General features: G+C 40.4%; 1 protein-coding gene and 1 long non-coding RNA gene across 3 annotated transcripts in view; both read right to left on the bottom strand.

Annotated features, from left to right (window-relative positions):
• STAC (SH3 and cysteine rich domain) overlaps positions 1-11,130 on the bottom strand; it is a 74,773-nt gene extending 63,643 nt beyond the window's left edge. Inside the window, exon 1 of one of the 2 annotated variants that reach the window (XM_040592506.1) lies at positions 10,496-11,130. In XM_040592506.1, the coding sequence (XP_040448440.1) occupies positions 10,496-10,612 (117 nt within the window). In that variant the 5' untranslated portion in view covers positions 10,613-11,130. Of the gene's footprint in view, positions 1-9,980; positions 10,068-10,495 lie in introns of those variants that run through there. The other variant, XM_040592507.1, reaches the window with a different exon arrangement.
• Positions 11,131-11,638: 508 nt separating this feature from the next.
• The window catches only part of LOC121087465, a 35,921-nt gene continuing 23,412 nt past the window's right edge, over positions 11,639-24,147 (bottom strand). The window contains exons 2-5 of the long non-coding RNA XR_005827626.1: positions 23,116-23,173; positions 20,655-20,760; positions 17,476-17,569; positions 11,639-14,074 (exon numbers count right to left, since the gene is read on the bottom strand). This is a non-coding gene — a long non-coding RNA (uncharacterized LOC121087465). The remainder of the gene's footprint in view (positions 14,075-17,475; positions 17,570-20,654; positions 20,761-23,115; positions 23,174-24,147) is intronic.

The raw sequence follows: 24,147 nt of genomic DNA, 5'->3' as shown, positions 1-24,147 counted from the left end.
GATTAAAACATTTGAGTGAATAGGAACAGAAAGAAAAGAAAGAGAGAAACATTGAAAGGCAGAGAGTGAGCAGATGAGCTAGCAAAAAAAGTTAATTGTTTGCCTGGATCTTTAGCAGCCAGGAGAATGAAGTCCATTTGTCATTACAACTAACTACAGGAGATAGATCTAACAGCTGTAAACCTGCCAAATGCTGTGTGCCCATACTTCATGAAACTGGTACGTGATTCATCTCGTGGCTACAATCTAATAGCAGCACTTCACATTTTGCAGCCTGGATAGGCTCACATTTTTCTCAATTTTTGTCATAGGTGCATAACTTTCCATTATAGGGCTGGCTGGAAAACAGCAGTTCCACTTAGCAAAAATGTTCAAAGTTTGAATGATTTTGTTCCACGTTGACATAAAAAAACAAATGCAGCCTTTCAAAATGCCTTTGAGAGTGCTGTGGGCAGGAGAGGGGAGAAGTCAGACAGACCAACCCAACCAGGGGAACAGTTGAGCTGCCAGCTTTTGTAGGCAAGGTTCAAGACCTTGCTCCGACAGATTCACAGTGGGGTTCACCCTACCAAAATTCAAGGTTTTAACTTTGCTGTAGCTATCTACTACGGCCACTGGGAAAAGATTTCCCCTCAGAGAGCCTAATCTAGAACACATAAGGCAGGCTTTCCTCTAAATCACCTTTCATAAAACAATTTCAGTCAGCGTTCCTTTTATAACACAGGGAGACTGAACTACTAAGTTAACTGCCAAAAGTCGGTCTCTAATTACAGGTGGGGCTGTACAATCTAACCTAGGATGCATTTTTTTCCTCTTTTGAATAGAAATTTCACCTGCAAAGAGAGAAAGCTTCCTGGCAAAAGTTTGTACAATCAAGAGAACTGAACATTTCCTCACAGCCAGATGTTTTGACATTTAAAAACGAAAAAAAAAAAAGCACTCGGCAAACATACATTTCACTGCAATGTTCTTTACCAGAAATGTCTGGCAATTCCTCACAAGTCACCTTATGTTTATTTGTTTAATTCCTTAATTAGATAATTTGAATTAAAAAAGGATGTGTGAACATAAGTGAGAAATGAGCTATGCACACTTATAAATAAGTACACAAAAAGGTACAACAGAAATTGTATATGCTGGATCCTTAAGCTGATTGATACTCATTGATAACCTCACAGTGGCTGCCTTTAAAAAATGCATATGGACCTGAATATCTCAACAACTGGATCCTCAATTTAACTGCACAAAGTCAGTGGCACTCTACCAAGTTTGCCATGTTGAATTTTGCCTAGTATATTTTGTTTACTTGTGAGGACAGAGATACCCAGTCCAAGATCATTTCTTTCTGTGTAGACACAAAGGCAGGTGAGACTGAATCAAGGTTTTTAGCCTCTCAGTTCAATCCCAAGACATTTTGGATTTTAGAATTGCTACCACAGCATTTAAACCAGCAGGGAGAATGTTGGCAAATCAATAATGAAGAGTACGCATATACATGTGATGTTTGGGGAGGTGTATCATGCTAGAAATCTGACTCTTGGCCAACAAAAGCTAATGCCTCCCTTCAGTACGCAAGAACAATTTTTGTAAAAAGCAAATGAAGTTAAATATTGAGGTGATGGAGCTGTAAGTCTGTCTCTAAGATCATATTCAATGGTATTTTCTATAACAAACTGTCAAGTTGACTTGGCTTTCTCACCTGAGCTGTGCCTCTGTAGTGTACATTTCTTTGTCTTACTCTAATGAATAAACTGAGATAAAAAAATTCTAAATGCTGATTTTAATAGCTTTGTGAATACTATTTTATAGTATTTTACTCCTTTCTGAATTAAACCTATTCATTAGTTACTATAGGTTAGCCACACTTCGCTTTTCTATTCAGAACACTAGACTGCTAAAATTATCTTTATTAATGAAGCAGTGCATGTGTGGCATTTTAATAAAGCTTTTAAATGGCACTCAGAAATGGAACACATTATGTCTACAGGAAAGGAAACCATTCAAGTTGTCACTGTTACTCACCTAAAGGACTCTGTCTTCAATTCCATATTGAACATGCAGCCTCCTGTGGCTGGGAAACAATTCTGTCACAATTATTCATTCTATGATTCCATGGTATTTTTAAGTCCCACCACTGCAGCCCCTATCCTGTATCACGTCCATTTGACAGTGCTTAACAAACTACTCTCATCAGTTAAAAACAGGTCAGCTAAGAAATGCTGACTTGTCAATGGGAAATCTTCTATGAGTGTCTAGCACGTTTATACAAGACTACAGATATGAGACTCATTTTTTAAAATAAGATATGCAAGCCATTTGTCGTATTTAACTGCTGGTGTCAAAGACACAAGAAGTCTGTTTTTTAGACATCTACTGTAAATATATTTTACAGTGTTCCCGAGTTGAATTCCCTGACAACGTGCATATATTATATCTGTTGGTCTAACGAATCAAGGGATTTTCCTCAAGCAGAGGCATATATCAAAAGGAAAAGAAGGTCAAGTTATTTCCATCATTCACACATACATTTCTCATTTTCACAGCTGTCCCTCTTTGCTATAATGAACATTCAAAGTTTGCTTATGCTTCAGCTAGAATATACATTCACTTGCCTGGAAAAGGCAGTGCTCATTTAATATTAAATGACCATTTGCCAGTGCAGCTGGAAGTTGTATGGGACTGAACACTGCCAAGAATCTTCAACTCGTGCTCATATCTGAAAGATTAGTCCTCTGCTTGACAAACATGATCACAAATTTATCAAATATGAAATCTTCTACCTATCAAGACTATACAGCAATGGCTCAGGCAGCCAGTAGGAGAAATGCTTGTCATACAAGGAATTACAGTTTTCTACCAGGTGATTATGATTTAATTCCATTTAAATTAAATAAAATGTAAGCGAAAAAATAACCTCTCAGTGACGTTTTGGATTTCAAGAGGATAGTCTTTGATGTGCTATGTTCCCTTGAAAAAATTCCAAGCCTTCAGCACTCTCGTCTCCCTAGTGAAATATTTGAGACCACATCACACTTTGGAGTGTGACACAGAAGGACCCAAGCTAAGTGCCTGTCTGAAGGTCTCAGCAGTGGTCTGGAAAGCAGCACAGCTGGGTGAGCAGGTCACCGCATCTGCTAACAAATGCTGTCTCTCAGCAGGTGCTGAGTGCTGATGAACCCAGATGACCATAGGTTGTTGAAGAACCTTGGCCTTTGCTAGCCTTCAGGTATCAGGTTAGACATGTGCTTCATTGATAAACACAACCATCAGAAACTTGGATGTGCTTGGATGTGTAAAAGGCATAGAATTTATTCAAAGCAAATCTTTTAATACTAGCTGGAATATGAAACGAAAAAAAAAAATATGATTCTGTGAACGTGTGCTCCTGACAAACTGCATGAAAATAGTTACCTCAAAAAGGAAGTCTGGAATAATCAGAGTCCACAAAGAATGGTGGGGAGGGGAACAAGAGAAAGAGAAGGGGGAAAAAAACCCTGGTGTGCAAATATAACTGGAGCTTTCAAGCAGAGTTCCTTAGGTCTAAGCATGTTAATTGTCAAGCAAAGCTGAGTGAGTCCTTGAAAAAGGTGTTTAAGGAAATGTCAGTGGATTGATTCAGGCTGGGGAAAGAAAAAGACGAAACAGGCTGTAGTACAGTAGGGATAGGATAAAAGGCTCACTCAGAACTTCAGCAAACACTCTTCTTACTTTCTGCCCAGAACAATGATCCTGGGGCAAAATAATAAGATAGAGGTTGCAGAAATTGATAGTATGACATTAAAAAAGCAGTTCAATGTGTCTGCTGAAGTGAAAGGGAGAAAAGAAACCATTCAACCTCCATCACGAAATTTTACTTTGGAAGTCTAAGAACAAGTTTTCTTCACAAACTTTATCAAGCCAGAAATGATACAAAGTAAAACAGAAGTCTGTTTCAAGAAGCAGGAAAAGTGACCCCACCAAATATAGATTTGTAGATCTGACCTCAACTCTGCTTGACAAAAAAGAAAAAAAAAAAAAAAGATCCTCCTAGACCAGTTGTCTTGGATAAGATGAACAAGTTTCTAGACAAAGAAATGTTCTGAGTCAAAGGTAGCTTCTGTCTATTTGGATTTCATGAAAATTATGAGTATGCTGCCAAAAGGGAATCTATTAGCATAAATTGAAAAGAAGGGAATTAGTGAAGAAATTGTAAGGAAATGTATTCAACGAAGAAATTGTATTCAATGGGAGATGGCTACTGCTGAAAGAAGTACTAGGCTGAAGGAAGGTCATTGGTGGAGTTCTTCAAAGAACACTGGCCTGATTTCAGGGTCAGTCTTGCTCTGTATTCTTATTATTGATTTTGATGGAAAGAGTAGGCATGTCATAAGGCCATTTCCCTCTGACATGAGGCTGGAGGCATTGCCAAAACTGGGGCTTGAAGGATGAAGTCATGGAAACGTGATGAAGTTCAGTTGTGGAAATGCAAGCTTGTGCACCTGAGACATGATCCAAAGCACTCTAGTTGAATGCAGAAAAATGTATCCTGGATCCACTGGAAATTACAGAGAAATAGAATGGTGACACCTTGCTGACCAAGGGGTGACTAGGAGACACAAACATCAGACGCAAGGTTTCTAGAAAAGCTAGTGAAGCATTAGTGATACTGTAGATCTCGTGCAGAATACCATGCACAAATTCAGTCACCCTTTTTCAAGAAAGATTGTTCAAAACTGATATAGGTGCATGAATCTGCCACTAGAATGAGATGAAGAATGGAGAGTTTATGTCAGCCTGGCTTGGTTAGTATAGAAAATGAAAGGCTGGGAAGGGATATAAAAGTCTATTCTTACACGATGGAAACCTGCACCAAGAATGGAAAAGAGATGTTTAAGCTAAAGCAACATCATCAAAATTACAATGCCACACAAACTGGCCAGAAATAAACTTAGACTGGAATTGGAAGGGAACGAGGGGCAGAGGGCATCCCTTAGCCATTAGAGCATCCAGGTGTTGGTAAAAGGAGTGGTAAAACCTTAATTTGACAGTAATACTTTATGAAAAAGAATACAGCATAAGAGACTGAGATGTTAGGACTGAACTGTTTTCCAGTTTTGAAAGCAACTTGTTTTGTTTTACTGAAAATTTGCATTTTTTAGTAAATACATTTACCACACCAGATTTCAGTCAAGTCATCTTTAGTTGTTGAATGGTAATAGACATTTTCTTCATTTTGGCAATGTCAGAAGTGTGGATAGAAGGGAATGAACTGATCACATTTCTATTTTGCTTCAGATATTTCAACGTGCCTAGGAACTGATCTGATATATAAATCAAAGCGAAAACAATACTAGAGTGTTTTCATCAGAAAAAAAAAAAGTAAGAAAGAGAGAAAAGTCAAAATGAATTTAAATACAAGAACAAGTCTGCTCTAGAAATTATTGACAGGGTAGAGTATTACTTTCCTGCTCTTAACAAAATATTCCTGTACATAATTTGTTCTAATGCTTCATCAAAACACATAAAAAATACTTCAGCCTGTTTCTTTCCCTTAGTCTTACCTTCACAGTATGTACTCACCATTTTATGCAGAGGAATGTAAGAAGAACCGTTTTTTTCCTCCCCTTTCAACAGGATTTTTTTAAAGCTGTCCCTTATTCCTTTGAAGACTACAGCAGCAGTTTACATACTGGATGTTTGTCACTGGTGTGGAGGGTGAAACACTAACTGTACACCATACTCCCTGCCCTTTTAAAATATTAATTGATGAGTAACCATATATGGAGCCTCATAAAGTATTAACTCTTTAAGTGGGGAAGATCTCAGCTTAACAGTGTAGTACAAATCCCACATGATTTAAATCCCATGCAATCCTATCCAAATCCAAAGAGTTTCAAGCTGTTTATGGTAGTTCAGTATCTAGTATTAACTAGTTTTGAAACCTCACATAAGCAGTATTTCTTGGTTGGACCAGCAGGACAGGGAAAAATAAGTTCAATCCTCTTGCCCCATGTGGGGATATACATAAATGGAGTCTACATCTTGAACTTTAATGCTTAATCCTTTTCTTGGCTGGCTACTCTTCAGAAACTTCCATTTTATCTACTACATTATCAGGTTAGCTAGTGTTCAAAAACTTAGGCTACGTCTCCTGAATTGCCATAACTAAATTTTAAGGTAATGGTCTGCATTTGCCTGAATACTGGCCACTAGATAGTCAGTGTGTAGAACTGTCAGACTGAGACAGACTCATTTATTTTGTAAAACATATGTAGTCCAGATGCCATATTTATTTGGAGGTCTAGTTTCTCTCTCCCCCCCCCCCCCCCCCCTTTTATTTTTCAGCTATTCAACTTACCTAACTGACCTGAGCGTAAGCAATTTGTTAGGCACATGAATTTGCGGTTCACAGAAAGATTTTGAAGCTATCACACCAAAGATGCATGACTGCAGTACATCACACTTATAGCTAGACTTTATAAAAAGTGGATGAAAATGGGCAAAGCTGCAAAAAAAGCCACTGGGTCTTCACAGGTATCTCTCTGCTGGTACTAGCTCAAACATCGTAGATGCTCAGGCCCCCCTTAGAACTTAAAAATGGTAAGGGAATTTTCTAAGACATACCCTATGGTCTATGAATACCCCCAGCCATTTTTCACAATACAGTGATAATGACTCACACCTAAAGAAATCAGCAGATGGGCTTTTTCCTCTTCATGTAGAAGAAATGTCAGTTAAATATAAGAAGCATAAAGCTAACAGACTTATGTGCCAAGTATGTCAAAACATAAAGAAATATTACCAGGTGTAGGAATCTTTTCTTTAGACACATGTTCCTTTGAATTTTAGTTTACCAGATTCAAAGGTACTTTTACATAAAAGGCATCAGAAATATGATCTCTGATTGCTGTCACTAGATTTCTGCTTATTTTGCTAAGTTAGTGATTGTACAAGTGTGCAGTGTGTCTTTAATAGCCACCACCAGGAGGAAAATTTGCCTTAGGTTTCATTAGCTAATAACGTCCTCCCTCGCTGAGTTGTAAATCTGCAAAAGTTTTTGACAAGCTGGTAATTTGCCTTCTTGGAAGCCAGATGTGAAGGACCCAAACAGGTGGGAGCCATAATTACAAAGATATGAATGTAATAAAATTAGCAATTACATGTATTTGTAAGGTACCTTCATAAAGTTAGTCTCCTAGTAAACTTTAAGTATCCACTCAAAGTCATACTTATGTGTGAAGTAACTTTTCAAGAGCCAATAAATTAATCTAATAAATTAATCATTAGTTTTGCAACATCCCTAACCATTCAAGCTCTAGGGTTTTTAGCACAGTAGCAGCATATATAGTGCTACAGGATGGCTCAGTTACAGCATGTTTGCTACCCTTTAGACACCTATTTAAAGTTACATGAATGAGACAGTAAACCAAAGGTACCGTATGTAAAGTACTCAAGGACGCATAACCCAAAAGACACAGCCACATTATATAGCAATATATATACCATGCCATAAGTAAAAAATATACTTAGAATTCGTAAATGGGTTTGTTCTTAGGGTGCAGAGAATGTGGTGAATTGAAAGTGTATTTGAATTTTCTCACTCTGAGCTGTTGTACTGAAGTCCAGGTGGGAAGGTGCTCATGGTGAGGAGGACACGTGTGAGGGTCTAGTCTTCCAGCTTTCAGCATGCACATGTGCTCACCTGTAAATATGCTGCTAATCCACCGGAAAAGGTGGTGGGAGGCTTTAGCATTTATTTGAGCTGCTTTTCTGTGTCAGGGTTATGTGACTAACACATGAGAGTCATTATTCCAAATTTCAGCTACTTGATAGCAGTGTGAATTTCTGCCTCTCCAGCTCAGCTAGTCAGGAACTGCAATATCTCCTCCCTGTCATCTTGTGAGTGCAGTCTAGAGTGTGCTAGATAAAATTCTTTTTCTGGACTTTGGTACTACAAGGGACTATGTGTCACAGTTTATGGTTACACAGGACTGGAAGCAAGCTCTCTATATTAGTTTTTCAAAATTGTTTTTCTGCTGAATGTTTTCAAATGCATTTTGAAGGTTGCTATTATCCATGTTGTTTCTGTTCCTATATTTGGAGTCATAATAGTGTTTTGCCACAGAAACAAGTCATTGTGGGGTAATGAGATACTGCACAAACTGTTCTGCGGTAGCAGCAGCAGACACGAACTTGTTAACCTAAGCAACAGAGAGTACCTGAAGAAAGCTTAGCACTCCGTGAATGACAGGATAGCTCCCTCAGCAGGGGACACAGCAAGATAAAAGCTTGCACACAGGCCCTTGGCAGCATTGACTTATACCTTTGTCAAAGTCTTTAGCTTTTGAAGTACATCAGTTCTCTCAGGAAAAAAATCCAAACACGATCAACATCTTCATGAAATCACTGAGAATTTTTCCATCCTGCTGTTTACTAGGACCACAAAAAGAAAGCTTATCTCATTACTCCAGTGATCAGAAGGTTCTTTTGACTCCATCTACTGAAATGACAATACAACAAGCTTTCTGATCATATTTGCCGTTCTAAAATACAAACAGAGAGATCATATGTTTGCTAAGAATATCTGTATGCAAGTAATGGCATCAACTGCACAGTCATAGCTTTTGTGTATTCCAAAGTATCACTTCAAATGCTCACAAGACTGGAAAAAATTGATGATAATAACATTTGATTATAAACCAGTTTGTAGCCTATTTATTCTCTGGACAGATGTGCCTAATTCCTGTTGTCATCTTTGCAAGTTCACGGATGCACAAATAGCAAGAAGGAGCCCTACACGCAGCACTTCACTGCCTCTCAGGTTTGGATTCATGCTGCTCAGTTGGCTGTGGGCACAGTGCGCTCTGCCCCAGCAGGGAAGCCCCTCAAGCACCATGGTAATGAAGTGACTGACCATGTGAGCAGCACCCTGAGCTCTGTAACCACTTGCTCAGGGCTGGGTGAGGACAGGGAGCAAGCACACAGCCCAGCAGGCCCTGTGCACTGCTAGCATGCATGAGAAGCTGGTGCTAGCAGTGCAGTGAAGGCTCCGGTTGCTCTTGGGACCGCTGAGCTTCCCGCTGGCCAAATAACAATTCAGCAATTCCAGAGAAGTGGTCTCGGGAGGGGGGAATTTAGGTACCCATCAGCTGGCTCACCAGATCTTTTTAGAACACGGGCTTCAACCAATAACCTGTTTACTTTTTATTTGCCATTAACCAGGAAGACTGCAGCAGTGTCCCAGCAGGGCTGGATGTGTATAGTGAATAGTGTATGCTATTGCTGCTGGGAGAGCTCTCTTTCCGTTAAAGAGTCTCTTTTACATAGGGAATACCTTAGCTCTCCTCCTTGGAGTATAACATTTAATTAAAAAAGAAAAAAAATAATCCCAAAGCCCACGTCAGAACTCTACCCACACAGACAGATAATTTTGACTCACTCTCCAGAAACCTAGGTATAACTGTGGAATAACGTAGCAGTCTTCCCTACGTTAGACCCAGGCAGCCACTGACTTTAAACTCAGGCCAGCACAAACCTTCCCTGTCAAGTAGCTGTTTTGCTCGTATGGTACCTCCTAAGGCTCTAGCCAGCTGTAAGCTCCTAGTGACAAGGACCTCCCTATTTCTACATAGCATATAGCATCACTGTGAAGTTCATGAGAAGATCTGTCATGTGCTATCAGGATATTAACCATATGAAATTAATAGGGAATCACTAAAAGCACATTATTGAGGTAAGCTGCAAAGAATATTCATTATGTAAGGTTACTACTTTTCTCCCTTTACCTCTCTATCTTCCATGTAGCATACTGGCAGGCGGAAAAACTTTTCGTATGTGAGTCAATTAAAAAGTCAGAGGCCATGCCATTTTAACTGGAAGTTGGTTTTCAGTAAGGTAAATTAAACCACACTTTAAAATTAATAAATAAATAAAAGGTTGTGAAAAAAAATCCTTTTCCGGGTGGTGTACATAAGGATTACTGTGCCAAAACTGTCACTTACATCTTGTTTCAACTGCTGGCTCATTAAGCAATGAAAGTTCACTGATGGGTCTGCCAGAGAAGGCAAGGCAGGTGAAACACCCCAAGCCCCCAGGCAATATTCTGTTCTCTGAACGTGCAAGAAAAATCAGTCTTTCCAACCATGAACAAAATCTTTTAAGTGATCTGATGCTTGGTGTGAAAACAGCTAACACCATCTATTGGCACTGATCCCCTCCCTGAGCCCCACCACTCCCCCAGGACCTTTACTTTAATAAGGAGGACAAAACACAAGCGAAAATCCCCAAACCCAGACAGGTAAGGCAGGTATTTTCCCAGTTCAGACTCTTGAGCTGCCCAAGTGATGGGGAGAATTCACAAGCAGGAGTGTCACAACAGGCACCGCAATCAGAGGTGGCTCATAGCACTCTACCACTGATCCTGGCACAGGTCTCCAGACAAAAATCAAAGCAATACATCTCTTTTCAAAACAAAGAGTAAAAAAAAGTAATAATAAAAATCTCATTCTCCAAGTACCTTTGATTCCTGGCTGGTAGTTGATGCTGGAGAAGGGGGCTGCTCTGTGCTCTCCACTTCATTCTCTTTCTCCACACTATCCACGCTGACTTCAGTCGTGCTGCTCGGAGGAATCATTTTACCTCTAAAACGCTGCTATCAGGAAAAAAAGCTACAGACCCGTCTTGCTTTTTTTCATTTAATGCCCTCTTTCTTCTCTGCTCTTCTAGAGCAAATGAACTCCAACCACTCGGTTTCACTACATTTGCAAGACTAGAATTCTCTGGATTTTCTTTTTTTGCTTCCCCTCCTCCTCCCCCTTTCTCCTCTCCCTCTTTCCTTCCTCCCCTCCCCTGTGCAATTCTGCTGCGAGAGAAGTAAGTTATTGATGGCTCTGTAGGTCAGTTGTGCGCCTGCTTCTGTGTTTCCCCCGACCTTCCTCCCCTCCGCGTGAAGCCCGGAGGTGTGGAGCAGAGTCGTGACCGTCAGTCCCGCGATCAGAGGGGAGTGAGCCGAAGCAGAAAGCCTGAGCCACACACACACACGCACACGGGGCACTGGAGGGAGGAGTTGTATTTCTAATGCTGTGAATAGCCTTGGAGGAGCATGTGCTGTCATAGTAGTGAGAGAAAGTAACGCGCGCATGCACGCACGCTCATAGCACACAGGGAGGCAGGCAGTGTACATGAGGTTTGGAAGCATTTTACCTTTTAACAGGCGTAGAGAAGGCAGAGTTTGAAAGGCAGCTTTGTATTCTTACAAGCCTTTTCCTGGAGGAATCTAGAAACAGAGGAGAAAACCAAGCCTTCCCCTCCCTTGTCCTGGAGAAGGTTATTTAGAATCCTAGCTACCCAGTGTGTCTAAAGCTCCCACCTTGCCTTACATCCCAAACTTGCTAGCAAGTGGCAGGACAGAGTCAGGGGAGAGTCATCTGTGGATCCACGTGTTCTTTGCTCCCCTCCCAGGCAGGGAAGCCCAGCTCTGAGCCATGCACATGCAATCAGGGTCAGCTGGAGCTCCCGCTAGCACACACATCATTATACCTGTAGGTTGTCATAGTGATAACACTCCAATGGACAGCAACAGAGCGGAGGCAGCTGTTGGGAAGGACCTGCTGGCTTCTCCCAGCGCCATCATTCCTGAGGATGTGGCACCCAAAGTCACGCTTGGGGCTGCAGTAGTACTGGCAGAAGGTCAGCACGACTTGGCTGGCTGGCTCAGACTGCTTTATATTGCTCCAGTTTTTGCCTCCAATCTAAATCTGCTGCAAAGGCACCTGTCAGCTCACTTCCCTGCTGAATTAAGATCTGTATTGTGAAAGGTTGAATGGATGCACTCCCCACCAGATACACGCTTTGCAGAGCAGGAGCCATTCCATATGGCTGGTGGAGATGCCTCTTTCATTTAAAGAAAACAGAGAAAAGCAATGCAAACGTGTTTCCAATAAGCAATACTTACATCCTGGAAAGTGAGAAGAAAAGAATTGTCTCTTAGTTGATCTATACTGGAGATACAGGTGTTTGGAGGTGATTTGCTGACTTCTGAGTCAGAGAGGAGCTTCAGTACCTTGTAGCTCTGGGAGCTCGTACCACCACCTGGACCTACCTTGCAGGTCCCCTATACCTCAAATAATCCATTTGTGAAAGTGAAGGCAAGTTTTCAAAATAGTAGGGGTTATACAGATGAAAGCCAGAGCAGAAATTGCCCTGCAGCCTCTGTATTCTTAGTAACTATGCAGAAGCCAGGAAAAAAAAATCCACTTTTCTTGAGTCCCTGGTGAATTTTCAGGTCTGGCAGTTAGATTGGGGGGGGGGGGGGGGGGGGGGGGGAAGCTTTATTTCTTTGAAATGGAGTATATAAGATACTGAAATCTTTAGCAGACAATAAACATGAAATGCTGTAATGCTATTTGCACAGCTACTTCAGAGCAAAAGTGCACCTTAGGAGTTTGCCAGTAGAACCTATTATTTGGCCTGCAGTCACTAGCACCGTTACAGAGATCAAAATGGGAACACTGGTTGCTGTTGAGGCAGCGTCAGTGAACAACTGAGATTGAAGCAAGGAAATATAGAGGTCAGAGGGGCAGATTGGGCTAGTAAGTAAAGAATTTATTTCCAAGGCTTTGATTTCTAAAATACAGCAGCATCTTAGACTGTTCTCTTCAGTGCCTGAGGAATTTTCCAGGTGCAAAGCTTATTTCTGCTACTCAGCAAGTGAGATTTGGGCTTTACTGTAAAATCAGCCTCTTAGCAATGAGCAGGGACTGGGCAGAGTCACAGTTTGGGAGAATTAGGGCAGCTGTGGGCAACAGAGATCTTGGCAGGGTGACAGTGACTGAACGCTCCAGCTCTGGCAGAGGTACCTGTCCCTGACAGTCCAGCCCAGCACAGGAAAGTCAGGGCCAGGGCATGGGGTATACCCCTGCAAGGACTGTTCTGTGTGCCCAGCAATGTGACAGGTGAAAATCAGGAAACTATTTTTTGTCCAGTTCCCCAGCAGCATTGTGAACCGGTCTTCCCTGCTAAGAGGCTCAAAAACATTCTCTTCCGGTGAACTTGTAGGTGACCTTTGAAATGGACCCAGAGCGGCCAGTTAATAGTTAATGCTCTGAGCGTTGTAAAATCCTGCACACGTTCTGTATGGATAGCTTGTAACGTCATGACTGTGTAAGTGACTATCATACCACTCTCTACACTTTTTTTCTTGTTGTTGTTGTTGTTTTACCAAATTAGTACCGACACCTGCTGCACTCCCTCTCTTCTCCCAATTACTCACTTGTCAACCATGACTGATCTGTCAGTTTCTTGACAATTAGCCTGGGAAAGATGAGTCAAACCTAAAATCTTACCAAAAAAAGCAAAAAGGAAAAGAAGCCACATTTCTTATTTTTTTTTCTTTCCTTCGACGGGAGCTGGCTACTGAAAATCAAATATTCAGTTTAACAAAACAAACACATCGAATTAGACGAACCCACTTCTCCCTCTCTTTCCCACACTTCACTCCTGAGAAGTTGGACTTGTGATTAGCACCACTCAGTCTCTAAGTGAAGGCGCTCGGCGGAAACCCGAGCACTGCAGCGCAGTGCTAAACAAGAGGAAATTGAACACATTCTCTAGTGAAGAGATGAGTGTAGATTTCTGGAGTGGGGAAAGGCAATTTGGATGAATAAAACATGAGAGCTGATTCTCAACCCCCAGCTGAAGTTGTTGCATCATATAAAGGCACTTGAATATTGCCTGGAGTCGCTGCCAAGCATTCTCCTGCTGGGTGGTCCAAGGCTGACTGCATGGGTGGTACACTTTGTCCGTCCGCCCTCTCTCCCGCCCTCTAGCCCCACACACAAAGGTGACCAGGGTGTGATGCAGAGCATTCCTCTGCTTCGGGGCTCCAACAGGTTTTCCTAAGCTCTGGCTGCAGCCAGCATGGTAAGAGCATCCCAGAGGTTCCTGACACCAGCACCATATACACATTGCTGTACTGCCAAGTCCTACCTGCTGTAGAGCTCCCCAGTGGCAAGATGCTGTAGGGCTTTTGGCCCATGCAACACTTTTGCCTTCTTTTCCTGGTACAGACATTCCTCTGCAATATTTGAGCACCTTTCTGCAAAAGAGGTATATGAGTAGAGCTGGACTTCACCCAAGGAAAGGCATGAAATCAATGCTTATCAAAAGGCGTTATTCCTGTTTAGACTCCCATGTATTTACTAGAGAAAAATAAGGAGTGAAAAGGAAAGAGGGAGCTATAGGTATCATCATTCACTACCTGGTGTATAAACCATCCCAGAGTCCTGAGTAAAAAGGGTATTAAGGGTGCATATAGAGATGATACTACTGATAAACAGCACTGGTTTAAACCACAGCTACCTCTCTCTAGAAATGTACAAAGCTATGAGGAATCTGGCTGGTTGCCACTAAAACAGAGCTCTCAAAGGAAAGAGGAGTTAAGTCCATTGACAGCCCAATTTCCGAGAGAGTGCAGACTGAGGGCCACAGAAAACTATTAGACACAGAAGAAAAGTTGTAGTGCTGGCACTTGCAGTGCAACTTGATCAGCCTCCCCCAGGTCCCTCAGTACAACTTGTGAGTGTTACAGGTGAGAAAGAGCTTCATTTGTTAGTCAGTCCAATTTTGTCTTTGTGGAAACAGGCAACAGGATACCCCTCTAGTACCTTTTATGATGGGAATTTTACTTTTGGCATGGTGGATTTGGCCAGCTGTACTGGTGGACATCTTCACTAGGCTCTCCTATCAAATACGCACTATTGCCCACAGCTGGCTATCAGGCAGCAAAGACCAGACCATTGCTTTAGTGGAGTATCTGCCTGTGTTTCCAAGGGACAAGCTTGTGGGCGCTTCTCGCCAGCAAACACTGTACCCACAGAGAAAACTATATTAAAATAGTATCAGGTGGTGGAGTTTTTTTGTTTATAGTCACCCACCCCTTGCTTGTTTTCAGTCCAATCTGGCAGTTCATCGAGCAGCTAACATAGTAACGAACCCCCCCTGGATTCTGCTTATCAAGATGCTGTTTAAGGGCTAAAATCACCAGCTCATCAAGCTGGAATCACAAGCAAGTCAATGCACTGAAAGTACTCCCAGTACTAATGGCATACTGGTGGTTTGCATTTTGACTAAAATGATCTCAAAGTAGTTTTTAAAGTGTTAAGCCTCCCACTGCTCCAGGGAGAGATTATACTGTAGCAAAAGAGTAACAGTGGAGGAAGCCAAACTAACAGATTTGTACTTGCTCTTAAGTGGGGAGAAAAATGTAACCTGTGCCTGAGCATTAATTTCAAAACCCTCTTTTTCTCTCCATACACAACAATGCCACAGGGAGTGATGCAAAGATCATACTGCACCTTGGATCTGTCTTTCAGAGAGATCGTGATGAGATTGAAACACCACTACTCAGACACCTAGACTAGGAGAAAGAAGAATGCTGCGTCCTCTTGCTACAGCAAGAAATGTTTGATAAGGGGAGAAGAGGATGCAATTATAAAAGATGGAATTTAGCCAAGATACAGCATGTAATATGATGTTCAGTCTTACAAAAGCATTGCAATACCTTTAAATAACCAGCGACAGTCCTGACCTGATTTTACATCTCTGCTGGCAATGTGATTCCTTCTCACTTTTTATAGGAATGCGATATAAAAAGAAGGGGCTTGTGGAATCAGGAGCATAATTTCCTGCAACTCACAGATGCTCCTATAAATTCCTGCCATTTAATAACCATTTACTGTCATGGTCCAACATGACTGTAACAGGAATGCCCTGAACCTGTTCAATGGGTTGCCACAGTGGTGATTTAGCCATGTACTAAACCCTTTCAGGACATCCATACTCCAAATATTTAAAGAGATAACAAGAATATGATAAATAACATCATCTCCTTTGCTCTTTCTGGACTCTGCTTTAACCTCACTTCTGTTTCCCTGGGTAGTCATTGAGACTCCTCCTGATGACTCTCAGTACCACTCAGAAGTCTCATACAACCACACCATCTCAGCCAGCTCTATCTACCTCTTTTCCTCAGCCTTTTCCAGAGTAGGGTGGGAAGAATCCCACACAGGGTCACCACACTAGATCTTGGGCTTTTTTTTCTGAAAAGCTTTTGATAAGAGGGAGCTTTCAATCGTCTCTTTCTTTGCTAGACCTTCCTTGAGCCAAATTACCCCTTAAATTCCTTTTTTTGGTTGATAGCCTTTTGACGAGTGAGCTGCGTATTACAGCTCACAGGGCTTTACTGGATTTCTCTGGCATTCCAATCTTCTCCATTCACTCTGGCATTGAATACTGTCATCATGAGCTAGTTCTTAACTAATGTCAATGAAAATGCATCGAGAGCAGAGTTTTGCTTAGACTGTAAATAGAATCCAAAATAAGACCTGGCACACATTCCCAGTGTAACTGGTGGTGAACACAAGGATATGTATATGCATTTTTTTTTTTTTTTCCATACACATATCTTATGGCTATGCACCAATTTTTAACAGTCTGTGCATGCACAGTATTTCCTGTCTTAGGTAGTTACAGCCTGCCTGTCACTGTAGTATTTAGGTACAAACATACATGCTGAATGCAGAATGAGCCTCACTGTCAACTGCAAACCTGCAACAGTTGTGCTATTGTATTTTGCTTTGGAAGAAAAAAAGATTTCTCAGTATGCCAATGACCTTCGTCAGTAAAGAGGGGCTTTTCTACAGGGTGTGGTAGAACTCAGTTATGCACAGCAGATCTTTCAAATGCCTTCAAACTCTATAGGATGAAAAGCTTTGCAGAAATATCAGAAATTACCATTATCAAGATTAACATTCCACTCTATCAGATTAGTGCATGTGTCAACTGGAATAGAAGTGTGTCTGATGAGGGTTGCCCAAAATTACGTAACTTATTATAATGATCTATTACAGCTCTCAAACAAGAATAAAGAAAATAAACGTTCAGCCTTTTATAAATCTGATGGGAAAGTGAATATCTTACAGCCCAAATATATTGGTTTTGTTCCTTGAGTAAGGTGCAAAATTTGAAAGAAATTAATGGTAGCTGGGTTGTTATCTCTCTACATAGTTACTAGTTCAAAACGGGAAGTAAAATTTCACAGAGCAAAAAAGAAAGGTAAACCTTAAAAACACTGCAGGAGGTTAACTATAATGAGTTGTATTATTTTATTTAAAGAAATAAAAAGTCTTAGAGTCCAGTGCAGAATGATAATAGGAAGATAAGTTTATCTTCTTGGTAAAGACAAGACTATCACTATCCTATGCACCTGTCAAATATAATCAGTACTTTTTAAAAAGGATTCAGGTCAATGTACATAGAAAAAAACCCAGATCTCACTATTACATCTACAAGCAGTGATAAAACCACTAAGCATTGTAGTTGAGAACCTTTCCAACCAGAGTACCGCATAGAAATAACATCCATTTTTAAAAGTGCTCAAGTGCATGCAGTTGTTATATTTTGTTGCTTAAAGCGATAGCAAAGAATATGATCACTTACTTCCATTTGAAATCTCAGCACAGAGCATTCTGGAGTCACTGCTTCTTTCGGTAACTGCATATCACTGCCTCTTATTCAACAGGGTCAAGCTCAGCTGTAAGAGCAAACAATTTCACTAGCAAAGATAGTCAAGATTTTTAGAAGTACATTTCAGAAAAGAAGAAAAATAAAAGAAAAACGAGGGGAAAATTGTCCAAAGTATGAATGCCTCTACCTTCTACATTCGTAAGTGTTTCTATTCTCCATTAGATTTAAGAAAAAAATATTAAAAATCACTTAGTCATACCACCTGCAATAATACTACTCTATAATTTCTTTCTGGTGCCTCAGAGTGCCTGAAGTGTTCAGGCAGAAAGGGACTGCACACTGGACGGAATAAGAACTGGACCTCTCCTGCACCTTCGATGGAATGGGTGATCTCAAATTCAGATGCCTAATAATTGAGCTCTATGGTTTCAGACTCTGAGTAAGCAGGGTGCTGAAGTATGTTGTAGATTTTTCCATATAATTGGTCAAATAGATTTTGACAAGATAACTGAGACACTTGAAGTTATATGAATGATGATTTCGGTTAATAGAACTCTGTACGATTTTAAAATTCTGTTTTCTTTTTGTAGTCAATAATATTTCTGTGTCATATTAGTCTCTTTTACCGGACCCTGAGGAAAGACAAGACTGCTGAGCAATGAGCACCAGGATGGCTGAAAACAGAGAAGAAAGCAAGTCACTACATATTCCTAGGGAGGACTAAGATTTGGGATGCTTTAATTTAGCCAAAAGCAAAACTAACAGAACTAAGCGTGTAAATCCAGTGGACCAACAATTAAAGAAAGTAACAGTTTATGGCAGAAGGGATAGTAATCATCTTATAATGTCAGGGTTTGTTTCAAACAGGGACATTCTTCTGGGATCCCACATACAAGGAAATCCAGCAGATTTGGCAGTCCACATAATCAGAACATTTGAGAGAATCAGTCAGAAAAAAGATTCTTATTCATAAAAAAATATGGAAAAGAAGGTACTAATAATCAAGCTGGAATGCAATGGATTAGATTGTCTTTCCAAGGGGATGTGACCAGTCCTCACATACACACACCTGCAAGCACAGCAGGTTTATATCTAAATTGTGAGCTCTTCAGGCATGGTATTGTCCTCGTTTGAGTTTATACATCATCTAGCAGCTAGTTTTGCTTTCTGTTTTAGGTATCACAGTGAAACAAGCAATCATTTTTAGAAGTGGATATGTGCCTGCCTCAATCCCAATGACACTGTAAATCTAACTTGTGGGTTTTTTAGCTGTATTCAAAGATATTATCATCAAAATTTTCTCTTTGTTTTCCACTCTGCCCCCCACTCCCCATTCTGTTATGATAAAAAAAAAAAGTTCTGTTTTTCTGCATTGATCATTAGAAACTAGAGGAAGACGTATAAAAATATTTTTAAAAATTAAAAAAAACATCCACCATGATAATTTCAAGACTGAAAGCTTACATCCACCATGATAATTTCAAGACTGAAAGCTTAAACAATTACACTGAAGTAAAAAATAAAAAAAGAAAAAAAGCTAAACAGTAGTTTTATAAATATATACAGATATGTTAATATGCTGCATGCTTAGCTCAGTAACAGCTTCATATATTGTTGCCATGTTGAATAATAGACAATAATAGGCAGTAAAAGGAAAGATCCCTGCAGTAAGGATTCCATACATCAAAAGAAGTAGTGTAGAGAATGCTCTGATTCAGAACAAAATGTCTGCTGTGTATTTGTGTGACCCCCTAATGAGAACTTTGTGTAGGAAATCTATTTTTATCTTCCACATTCAAAAGAAAAGAATGTGCAGAGCTATGAATGATGTTCTGTACCTGCAGATAGTTGGTAAAGGTTTTGACTTCTTTGGGATTTTTTTTTTAATCCCATTGCACCCCATAGAGTTAGTTATAAGGATGCTTGTAATGTATGTTAAAACCCATTTCTTCATGAACTGAAATGCACTGTGCTCAGATCATCATCAGATTTTTCAAAAATATTTCAGGGACCTTTCTCTTCTTTCACAGATGTGAAAGCTGCCTCCCTTTGACCTGAACAGAAATGTTGTATCATAATTGAGCACTTAGCTGAAAATCCTAATACCACTTTGGTCCCAAACAGTTCAGGTCTATTTTCCTTGTTATTATTAGGCATCTAAAAATTACTCCTGGATCCTGTGCTCAGAAACAAAACCAAAAGTAATCTGATGCTGGCTTCACTCACCTCACGTCCATATTTTTACTCCTTAAAAAGCCAGGATTGAAAGCTTTATTCTATTGAACCAAAACTTTATCTGATCTCAATGCAAAAAAAAAAAAAAAGTTGTAAGTAGCATAAGGTACATGATAACAAGCAGCTGCCACCAGTTTTCCCCCAGTCCTTTGTTGTTAGGTGTTGTTTGCTGAGCAGCTGGTAAATAGACGATCAAAAAAGACAGGAACAATTTTCTAAAAGACACGAATGACACCAGAGTCCTGAACTTTGGTTAACAGAAAACAGATAAACCTGATTTTTAGTTTAAGGAGAACACACCTCCCTCCCACCTAGAGAGGCACATTTTGAAAATTACAGTAAAAGCTTCTGTGCCAATTCTGAAAAGCGACTTCCCTGAGCAACACAGCTTTGCACATGAAGTTTCAGTTCTATTATTCTATTGGCAAGGGGGCGTCATTCCCAATCAGCTATCAAAAGAAAAAATATTTTGGAAGAGGATTATCTTAAAGGGAAATTTTGAGGATGCATCCAAAATCCTGGGACCACTGAAATCAGTAAAAGGTCCCAGGATTTCACCCCTGCAGAGAAATCCAGGTGGTTGTTGTCAGGTGTGTCTGCTGTTGTTTGTGGGAATAAAATGATTCTGAAAAAACAGGCCAGAACAGTTATCTGGCAAACGGATCAGTGTTATTACTGTCAGCATGCAAACCATTTCCCCTGTTACTTATATGCATCTAATATCAGACATCTAATTATCCAAGAAAAAAATTAACATTCCTAAAAGAGCACAGAACTGAAAAAATGGAATACAGCCAATCTTCCCCAAAGTTTTCACTCCTGACAACATTAACTTGAGAGATCAGCATCAACTTTGACTAGGTCTTAACTGTGGGCTTTTTTTTTTTTCCTGGGGTATATTACTTTCAAAGGCTTACCTCTTTCCTACATCTCTTGTACCACCTGACTGTACCAAATTACCCTGTTCACTTTTTTCTTTGATGTTTCTTTCATTCTTTTCTGCTCACTGTGACAGTAGCATCCCTGTAAACATATAAAATTACTTTGTGAAATACAGTTTTACACCAGTATTCACTTCACCTCTGAGAAGACCGCTCACACAGTTGTAGAGACATGAAGAATGTCGGTAACTGTTAACTATTTAAGCTCATCAATTGTGATTGTTATATAACCCAGAAATTAGAGTTTAGGTGAAATTCCTTCCTGAAAACTTAAGTTTTCGCCACAGAGGTGTTTGGCTTGTTTCACCTAATTCAAGCAATGAAACGGCTGAGTTAGGAAATCTTCTGATGAACAGTGTTAGTAGGCTCCTTTCCACCTTCCACCTAGAGGTTGCCCAGCCTGAGGACCGGACCAACCTTTCTGCAGGCCTCTTGGGAAGCATTAGCCAAGCCAAGAGCAGATTTCTTGCTGGAATACCTTGTCATTCTCACAGGTCAAGATGCCATGGGGCTCTGCGCTTCATACCTTTTTCCTTTAAAAATCTAGTACTAAAAAAAAAAATAAAAAAATTCAAGTAAGCAGAGACAAATGTGAATGGAAGAAGAGGGAAAATTCTTTGAAACGTCCAGGTGCTGGGTTGACATTCAGCTGGGTTCAGCAGCCATAGCTCAACTGACTTTATGGAGCTGTGTTAATTTACACAAATGGATTTAGAAGCACAAAGCAGCACTGGAAAGCAGGTAAGTCAGAAACTAAGTTGCACCTGAAGATCCATGTTGAAGTTTCATTTCTGTAGCTCTTATAGTTTTTTTTAGATCAAGCCTAAAGTCTCCATTGTCAACTTGCAACTTCTTTACTACCAGAGGGTATAATGTGAGCTGAGGGCAAATTTATAGAGTGCACCAAAAGGAGGAATAAGTATTAACGTGAAATTACAGAAACTATATTAAGTATATCACCTGGGACCACAGAAGAGACACAAATTAATGGAATCATTGCTCTCATTTTGCAAGAGTCTACCCATGAGGCAGCAACTTGACAAAATATCAGTCACTATTTTAAACTATGAAGCTGAACCAATTTGTCTTAGCTGTCAGACATTCCTACTCAGAAAGGACAATCCCTGTTTTTAGCGCACACATTCCTATTTTCTGTATTGTTCTGTAGAGTCTGTCTCACAAAGAAGTGTAACTATTCCAACGCATTTCAGCACAGTTTAAAAGCCATGTCCTTATTTCAGCCTCAGGGATTCCTATTAATTCCCTTCAAACATTAAATGTTAGTTCAGGAAACAAGGATTTTCTACTTTAATTAGCCACCTTAGTTACCAGCTCATATTCCACTATCAGTCCTTGACATGTAAGTGATTTATATATTCCCCATAAGGCTAGCTTTGGTGCTGGGGATCTTATCTAACAAACTGTTTGTCAGGGCTCTCCAACAAATTTAACCTACTATTTTCTACTCCACTACGCTATAATCTCTATTGGGATTTACTGGTAGACATAGAGAAGCATGGCTGTAAGGTGAGGAAGCATTGTAACCAGCTGGATAGGTTTTCCCAAGGTGGAGGATGCAAATTGCTGCTCAGTGAGAGCACTGCCGGTGTCTTGGCCTTTAGTAAAGACTCGTCACACACCTGGTAGAGCCACCAACAGTAAAGCTTCTGGGGTGACAGGCTCTGAGGGTGTATGAGCATGCCGCTTTGAGCTGTGGCCAGAAAATCCTCGCTTCTTCCACAGGTGGGGAAGGAAAGAGCACGGAGTTATAGCGTGATTTGTCTACACACAACCTGTGTGACTGTGTTCACACCGCGTGGAGTCAGGAATGGACTGCAGGCAGGTTTCAGAACATGTTTAGGAGAAAGCTAGGGTTTGGTGACCGGTTAGCTGCTACCTTAGGTGGCCGAGAGAGGAATAACTGCTTCCTACTTATTAGAAATGAATCCCTATCCACCACAGACTCCTTGGCCATTTGGGCTTGATGCTAGAGTGAAGCTCTGTCGTTCAACCTGAAGAAGAATAGGTGTGTTTTTTCTCTTTGAAATTCTAAATCAATGTAAAATACCCTGTCTATGACTGTTGAACCTTTCCTAAGCCTAGCTTTGCAGCTGTAATGCCTTAACCATGCTGGCATGAAGATGCTAGGTAATACACTCCAAAGGTTATCTACTCACTGAACCACCAAGCGTATCTCTACATTCCCTCACTCGTAGACCAGTGCAAACTGCTCTCTCCCACCCACACTCTACTGTGGCCTTTGATTGGAATAGTTGTGCATAATTTAACTAGTTTCTTCAGACAGATCTCTCCAGTGTTTACCAGTTATGACATGGACAAAGCCTTTCAAATCTGTGAATCATCACAGCTTGATCAAGCCATGCAAGCTCATGAAAGGAGGAAGGACTGTGCTTGTGGAAATGCTCTGCTTTCTTACCTGTTGTGTGTCTGAAGTAAGTCTTTTACCAGGCAACGGCTCATCAGCAACGGTCTTTCTACAAAAGGAGGGAATGTACTGGTCATACTGTGTTCAAATGAGCTTTTAATTCTGAATGTAAAATTCTTCTTGGAAGTCAGCTGTACATTCCGATGCATATTTGAAATGGGAAATGGATCAAATGTTGCACAGTGCTGCAGCTGTAACAGCTTCCTTGTCTTCCAAAATGGAACAATTTGATATTTTTATTTTTTTGTCCCTTAAGAATAAACGAAGGTAAAAGAGCAGAATATTAAGAACTCGGATCTTGACAAGGAACGTGGCTTGGGGTTTGGTTTTGCTGGGTCAGATACATGGATGGTGGAATACACTGCAGCGCTTGCAAAGCTAATGCAGCACTCTAAATTTGCACAGCAGAGTGTCGAATTATGAAACACTCTCACATGCAATCAAATGAAACCCACAGAATGGATGCCTGTGATTTTGATGTAAATCTGTCAGGTGGTTCACCTCTTTTAGAGGAACAGGATTTCTGCAAATTTTGATGGGCTTTACATTAACTGCGCCTTAACTGGAACAACTTGAATTCAGTAGAGCACCTGATAGCTTTATGCTTCCAGAAACTTAGAGCCATTTTCCTTACAAGGATCAATGAAAAAAACAATTTTCCCATATTAAATTCAATGTTATCACAGCATTCCTCTGACTGCTTATCAAAGTCAATGGATAATTTTAAGGCTGTAATGTAAGAGCTAAATTTTCTTTGTGAGTAGAGTAATCACATGTCCAGCAGAGAGTTCAAAATCCATTTATATAGATATATATGTGAATGCTGCAAATGCTTTTCTGGGCATGATGTGTTGTACTAATTGTTTTGATTACAAGAATTATAGCTAACAGAGAATTAGCTCCTGGACCACCACTATGGAGTGAATAAATCTTGTTAATCTAAACATCTCAAAGTTTGGGATTTGAAAGACAAACCAACATCTGAATTTTGCTTTACACCATGCAGCCTCCTCCTTTTCCCTA

Source organism: Falco naumanni, chromosome 4 (assembly GCF_017639655.2).
Source record: "Falco naumanni isolate bFalNau1 chromosome 4, bFalNau1.pat, whole genome shotgun sequence".
NCBI classification, from domain to species: Eukaryota; Metazoa; Chordata; class Aves; order Falconiformes; family Falconidae; genus Falco; species Falco naumanni.
This window is presented reverse-complemented; position numbering and strand designations above follow the sequence as displayed.